General features: G+C 35.5%; 2 protein-coding genes across 3 annotated transcripts; one reads left to right on the top strand and one right to left on the bottom strand.

Annotated features, from left to right (window-relative positions):
• Positions 1-849: 849 nt before the first annotated feature.
• Positions 850-3,980, bottom strand: LOC116297837 (large ribosomal subunit protein eL13). 2 transcript variants are annotated; one of them, XM_031706145.2, is made up of 4 exons: positions 3,908-3,980; positions 2,492-2,760; positions 1,459-1,632; positions 850-1,102 (listed from the first exon to the last, which is right to left on the bottom strand). In XM_031706145.2, exons 2-4 carry the CDS (start codon positions 2,735-2,737, stop codon positions 887-889), a joined length of 636 nt encoding a protein of 211 aa, XP_031562005.1. In that variant the 5' UTR covers positions 2,738-2,760; positions 3,908-3,980; the 3' UTR covers positions 850-886. The 2 variants fall into 2 exon arrangements, with proteins under 2 accessions (XP_031562005.1, XP_031562006.1); XM_031706146.2 differs by having other exon boundaries at positions 3,823-3,956.
• A 34-nt stretch (positions 3,981-4,014) lies between these two features.
• Positions 4,015-6,570, top strand: LOC116297845 (GEL complex subunit OPTI-like). The gene is made up of 4 exons (XM_031706153.2): positions 4,015-4,216; positions 4,457-4,560; positions 5,224-5,353; positions 5,857-6,570. The coding sequence occupies exons 1-4, from the start codon at positions 4,109-4,111 to the stop codon at positions 5,893-5,895; spliced, it is 381 nt and encodes a 126-aa protein (XP_031562013.1). The 5' UTR covers positions 4,015-4,108; the 3' UTR covers positions 5,896-6,570.
• The last annotated feature ends 190 nt before the right edge of the window (positions 6,571-6,760 follow it).

The raw sequence follows: 6,760 nt of genomic DNA, 5'->3' as shown, positions 1-6,760 counted from the left end.
TATCAAGGTTGAAAACTGGGTGATTTGCCATTCACTGTTGTAATATAATTTTCATACCAAAAAGATAGGCCTTCAATTTGCACAAGATAAAAATGGCACGTACTTTGTTATGATGAAGCATGCACAATCATGCATGGTCAATGAAAGCAAAGAAACTTCAAATAATTTTTACGACTTCTGGGCTAAAAATAACAGCTGGTCAGCCACCAGCCATTATTTTAAGACCTGTGACTTCAATGTTTATTAATTGGCAACTTTGTTTCATGTTTTTCTAATGTAATAGTACATGGAAACTTCAATGTCTGATTGAGCATGGGAAAGATCAGCTGTCAAAATATTTCCAGTTACTAGTTGGGACTGTGTTGCCGGGGGGGGGGGGGGGGGGGTACTCCGCCAGAATTTGGGTAGGGGTGTTCCACTGGGATTCTGAAAGGGGTACCCTGTTTATGACAAAAACACTCAAATTTGTAGACCCAGTTTATGACAAAAGATATAATTTATTGCACCGAGTTCCTGTTCCAATTATCATGTCATCTCGCGTATCATTTTTTTAAGACCATAGTAACCAGTTTCAGTCAATACGAAAGTAGAAGCCCTGAATATGACAGGAAACTCAGGAAGAACTTGGAAGTCGAGTGAAATTGCATACCCTGTTTATGACAAGAAGCTCGAAAAACCATACCCTGTTCAGCGGATCATCCCCGTATAGTCCATATATGGGAGTACCCCCCCTGGGCTGTGTTGATGTGTTGAATAAGAAGTTGTAAAAAATGTTTGGAACTATGCAGACATTTTGGGCCATTATTTGAAGCAAAAACCTGGCACTGATAAAACACACACACACCAAACTCTGTAAATGTACATTTTTATTATTTTGCTCTCAAGTTTACTTCTTCTTCATGGCTTCAGCCTCGGCCTTTTCCTTAGCTCTCTTTTCCCTGATACCAATCAGACGAGCATTAGAACGCTCAATACGCATGGTCTTGAACACGCTGAATTTCTTCTCCTCATCAGTGATTGGACGAGCCTTAATCTGTACGCTTGGTTGTTGGATCGGCATGACTTCTCCTTGAAGCTGTACAGCATTTTCCAAGTCAGCAGCCTGAAAAATTGAAAATATGTTTTATCCCATGGTTTTGAAAATGTGATAATCATTGAGTTTATGAATCTAGGAATCAAATCTATGAATCTAGGACAGTTTTAGACACCTGTCAAGTAAATCTAATAATTATTATGTAAAAATACATTTTACAATATATCTTAAAACTTCCTTTATCATCCTCTTTTTCATATTTCTAAACCCTGATATCTTCAAATGCGCATGCTTTTCAATGGCTTCTATCATTCAAATTTACAACTATGTGAGTATGTGAAATAGTTTCCATGAGTCAATGTGCATTTGTGCCATCCTCTGATGATTGCAAAATCATTATAAAATAGCATGAATTTAAACCATACCTCACTATCTCCCTGCTTGGGTTTGCCAGCCTTCCTGGGGAAGATAATCAGTTTGCTCTTGTACTCCTTAAGTCTCTGAACATTGGCCTGTAGAGACTCGGTGGATCTGTTTTTCCTTCTGTGGTCTACAGCGATTCCAATAGTTTGGGCAACCTTGCGAGGAATACCAGCAGCCTAGAATACAACATGGTAATGTTTATACTTAAACTTAAATAAGCTATTGTAGGGTATTGACATTGCCATATCTAGCTTTTTTTTGGTGTTGTGGCTTCTGTATTCGTTGTTTGCACGTTACGTCATCGCGGCCATGTTGGTACCATTTAACAAAAGATTTCTCATTAGCATCCATTGTTAACGGTACCACAATGGCCGCCATGTTTTTGTCTTTTAACTCTCTTTGGAATGCTTACAACCCATCATAGCAGTATATTTTGGGAATGCTTTGATTCAAGTCAAAAACAACAGATATTGAGCTGCCACAAAAAACACACAAACAGCTTTCCAGCTGCAATGGAGTCATGTAAATTAATCTTAAAGCATCTACCTTCTTGTAACCTATATTTAGCAATTATTAACAGCTGGTGAGTGGTTCTAATTAAAACTCTGAGTCAGTGGAAAATATCCCCAGTGTTTCAAAAGGAACCAGTCATAAATGTTTTGTTATGCCTCCCATTCGATATAATAAACCTTGATTCTCTCCTGCGCTTTGAGGGTTTTCCGGGCTCTCTGGTTTTCCTCCCTCAGTAAAAATCAACTTCTAACTTCTTGAAATCCAGTGGAAGAAGAGCTACTCTGTGGAATCCACTGTTAATCCCATTTTATTTATTTATGTATCGTTTCTTATAAGCTTACAAACTTGAGAGGGTACAATAATTGATCATTTCCATATGATGAATCTATGTGGAATGATGACAAACCATTGTACTTATGTTAAGTGCTCCTTAAAGTTAAGAATAAGAAGCCAGTGGATATCTATGGCTTTGCTTTCACTTCCTGTGGCAACCCACAGCACAATACAATATAATCACAATACCTTCAGTTCATCAAGAGTGAAACCTCTACCAGCTCTGATTTTAGTATTGTACTTGAATGTAGGACATCGTACAATGGGCCTGATGGCACCAGCCACTGGGCGGGGAGCAATCTTTATGGCTTTTTCTTTGCGAGCTGTACGTCTGCGCTTCTTGCGTCCAGGTTGATTGAACCAGGTCTTGACATACCTTTGCCAGTCTTTGTGAAAATGGGCATTAGGAATTACATTATTTCGCTTGGGAGCCATGGTGGTTTAGTTAAGGGATTGCCCTGTTGTTAAAGAAAAGGTATGTATTAGCTGAAAAGCTTGAGTGTAGACAAAAGCCAAAAGGGTTTGAGTAGAATTTATGAGGCTAAAAATAACGGCTGCTCAATAGACAGACATAATCACTGAGCATATCGCACCAATCAATATGGTTCAGTCAAGAGAACAGGCCTATTGAGAGGCATTTGGTCATTTGCCCATTGGCAAGTCATTATTTTTAGCTCTCCAACAGATATTTTTATCCTATCATGACATCTGTTAAAATGTTGATTAGTGCTAATTCTGTGACATTCATTCACTATACTTCTGCAAAACCTACTACATGGTAGATATTGATGTTACACTCTATTACCCTCAATCAATTGTTTCAAGCTGAGGCAGTTGGTTCAATACAATAACATGTATAGAAATCAATACAATAACATATATAGAAACTGACCAAATGCAACAATCGTTTAAAGGCCATATAGTGTAAACTCTAATATCTGCTAATAACAGCAACGAAACTAGTAAGTATTAATGAAAATCTAATAATTTGAGCTCTGCATATTGATTATAAAGGACTGTACACAATTAACGTGCGTTGTGAATCACTATAGAACATTGCATCATCAAAAAACGCATTGCAGCTTCCAACAACGTATCAGTAAAGATTAGGACAAACACCCAACTCGATTAACAAAGTTTTCAACGGCACGATAATATACAACATATTTCTTTACATTAAACTTTAGAACATTCTTATTTTATATTTCGACATAACTAGAATATCAAAAATAAGAAGACCGAGAAAAATAACTAAGAAACAACAATCCAAGGATAGTTTAGAAGCATATATCAGTTTTCTTATCGTGAAAAATAAACTAATGGAAAAAGATGATAAAATCATAGAAATCTATCCCTTTCCTTTACTCTTGGCAAACGAAAATTATAATTTTTCGTACAAAAATCATTCAAGTCTGAAAGTCACATGAAACTACATACAAGATAGCTTCTAGTACTATCGTAGGCTTGCAACTTCAAATGCTCTTCAGAACAAAAATATCATCTCAGCATTATTAATTCACCTTTATTCTTTCATTCTAGCTTCATTTGAGTCGGATATTATTTAGGATGAATGAGATTTTGGCTGATTATTTTGGTAATACCAACCTTCTTCCTAAATTTCCACCAGATTGAGAGAAAGAGAACGAACGAGCGGCGCGCACGGTATTGTGGATAGTACGTGCGCCTGCGTGATATCAACCAGCGGCTACCTCCATTAGTCCTCTTTTACTATTCTAAACCATGAGGTAACAATTCCTTTAACTTTATCATAAAAATTTACGTTTTTTCCCTTCTTTTTACCGAATAATGTCGACACAGCAAAGAAAAAAGACTACTCATGAATCCAATGGTGAAGTTTCTGTCTCTGAGACCTTTCACAAGGCGTTGAAATCTGGCTCTACTTGGGAAGACAAGGTGAATAGTGAACAATATGTCCCAATAAGTTTACTAAAAAAATAACGTGAAAATGGCTTTGTTTTTTTTTATTTTTTGGCAGTCAGACTACTATGTTAAAATATGGAATACCATCTTTTCAATTATTGACATCGTCTACCGATTTTTGTGTTTTCATTTTATCAGGTTTACCTATGTTTTTTTAATTTAATTTAATTTTTTATTTAAGAAACTTAAGAATAATCTTTTTATTTATTTCAGGAAGAGTTTTTGGACGTAATATACTGGTTACGACAGATTTTAGCTGTGATAATTGGTATTATTTGGGGTCTTATCCCATTAAAAGGAATTTTAGCTATTGGACTGTAAGTATTGTTTATCATTACTGCTTTGTTTAATGGCCATGTTTAACCACCTCACTGGTTTAACCCACCAGTCACATTTAGGTATTAAGGAATAGACCTCTTTATCCCTGACACAACATTCACCCCATTTCAGACCCTGTGTCATTTTCTTGAAAATAAGATTCCTTGTTTGAAGTGTATCCATATTCATATGTTATCTCATCCACAACTGGCTTGTTAAACAAAGAAATGATACTCTAGGGAATGATTAATTACCTTGGGCATCTTAACCAACCATAACCTTCCTCAGCAATTCAACCCCAAGAATTGAATGACAAAACATTCCCCCATTTTGAACCAACTGGCCAGCTCCCCACTCTGATAAATAATAATAATGGTCTCTTATTAGAGTTGCTAGGTCTTGTGGTTAGACACTATAGCAATAAAGGGGAATTCGTACTAAGGGTATGGGTATGTTATTATACAATATAGCTTAAAATGAACACTTTGTTCAAAACAAACTTTTAGTGTAAATCCCCTAACCTTTATAAAGTTTGCATAGTTTTATCTTAAGACTTTTTAACTTTGTTTGTTTTCTTTTATATTGATATGTGATTATTTTAAAAGCATTGAGATTTTTGAAACATGTTTATTGAAATTAATATATGTCTAATTTTTTTCTAGGTTTTGTTTAATAAATGCAGGTGTTGCTTATGTATACTTTAATAACTTTCAAAAGATTGATGAGGAGGAGTATGGTGGTGCGTGGGAACTAACAAAAGAAGGCTTTATGACATCATTTGCAGTTTTTTTGGTAAGGTTGTCATAGCAACATGAATCCACTGCAAAGATTTGTTACACCAAATTTGAAAGCCATTGTCGGATTCAAAAGGTTAAATCGTTGAAGCTAAGACTGAAGGCCATTCTATAGGAAGAGTGACAAAATGCTTTTTGTTAAGTTGAATCCAAGTTTAATAGCCGTTGCAAGATTTCAATATGCACAATATTAGCTCTAATAATATTATTGTTTACCCAGAATGCATGTAAGTCTTAGCCATGAGCTATGATTTAACCTTTTTTAACGTGAAAACCATTTCTAAATTTGGTGTAAGTAAATCAACTTAACAATCTGCAAATCTGAGTCAACAAAAACAATGCACAAAAAATATTGATTTAAAAAAAATTCATACTGAAAATAATCCCAAGATGTCCTTTTACTGATCCCAAAGGGAATGGAAAAAGAAATTAAAGAATTTTTATCTCCACTTTCTTCACCCTTGAGGAAATATTAAAATGATGATTTGTTTTCCATTTCAGGTATTTTGGATAATTGTCTACTCATCCCTCTTCTCTTAGTGATGGGAATCTTAATCTAGAGAAAATTCTCCATTATTATTTGCATTATTTTTCATAATAGTTAACTTTGTAAAAATTATATTATGATAATTCTACTGCCTTGCTGCTCTTTGTGAGTGGCTATGAACATAGTATAGCCATAAAGAAAGCTTCCAGTTAAAAGACATGGTTGTGTACTTTGTAAAGTGCACTTGTCTCTCCATCTCCAATCTCCAATCTCTGAATCTTGAATGTCATTAAGAATAGCACCCCAAACAATGATGGAAAGGGTGTCAGCCTACCGTCAACCCACAGATCACCTAAATACTGATCAGCATATCAACATCAGTTTTGGGGTCTTAAAATTCTTCAATCTACAGCACATGGCATGAAAAAAGATCTATGGCATTAATTCCAGAGTTAAGGAGTAGTGATATGATTCTTTTAGCTCAATTAAGGGTGATGTAGTGGTAGTGCAACTGCCTCTCACCTTTGGGATCTTGGGTTTGATTCCTGGACACACCATCACATGAGAGTGAGTTTAGATATTTCCCTTGATTCAAGGGTTTTTTCCTCATGCTTCAGTTTTATTACTTCCTCAAAATGTGCATGCTAAATTCCAATTTGATCTGTGAATTAGCTGCAAGCTGACTTGGTTTAAGGATTTAATAAAATTTGAAGGTTTTGGTTCAGAAATGACTATGCTTATATTGTGTGGTTCCAAAAATTATCCATACTCCCCTCACGAAGGAATTTTTTTAAGACACCCCTATCCCCCGGAAATTCCATTTTTCTTCCATACAATTTCTGTAATTTTCGTTTTTTCTCTTTGGAAATTCCAAATTCCTCTGTAGGGTGGGTATGGATAATTTCTGGAACTAAACAT

The sequence above is a fragment of the Actinia tenebrosa genome, unplaced genomic scaffold (genome assembly GCF_029948245.1).
Source record: "Actinia tenebrosa isolate PJP-AT-01 unplaced genomic scaffold, QUT_ActTen_1.0 PGA_scaffold2__45_contigs__length_23673736, whole genome shotgun sequence".
Lineage (NCBI taxonomy): Eukaryota > Metazoa > Cnidaria > Anthozoa > Actiniaria > Actiniidae > Actinia > Actinia tenebrosa.
The sequence above is the reverse complement of the archived record's forward strand: the minus strand, read 5'-3'. Positions and strand labels throughout refer to the sequence as shown.

Excerpts from the sequence above, each read along its gene's own strand:
- LOC116297837 (XM_031706145.2), bottom strand. The coding sequence starts at position 2,737 with ATGGCTCCCAAGCGAAATAATGTAATTCCTAATGCCCATTTTCACAAA. Across the intron at positions 1,633-2,491 it reads TCACTCTTGATGAACTGAAG|GCTGCTGGTATTCCTCGCAA; the intron begins GTATTGTGATTA and ends GTTGTATTCTAG. Across the intron at positions 1,103-1,458 it reads CCAAGCAGGGAGATAGTGAG|GCTGCTGACTTGGAAAATGC; the intron begins GTATGGTTTAAA and ends TCAATTTTTCAG.
- LOC116297845 (XM_031706153.2), top strand. The coding sequence starts at position 4,109 with ATGTCGACACAGCAAAGAAAAAAGACTACTCATGAATCCAATGGTGAA. Across the intron at positions 4,561-5,223 it reads GGAATTTTAGCTATTGGACT|GTTTTGTTTAATAAATGCAG; the intron begins GTAAGTATTGTT and ends ATTTTTTTCTAG. Across the intron at positions 5,354-5,856 it reads CATCATTTGCAGTTTTTTTG|GTATTTTGGATAATTGTCTA; the intron begins GTAAGGTTGTCA and ends TTTCCATTTCAG.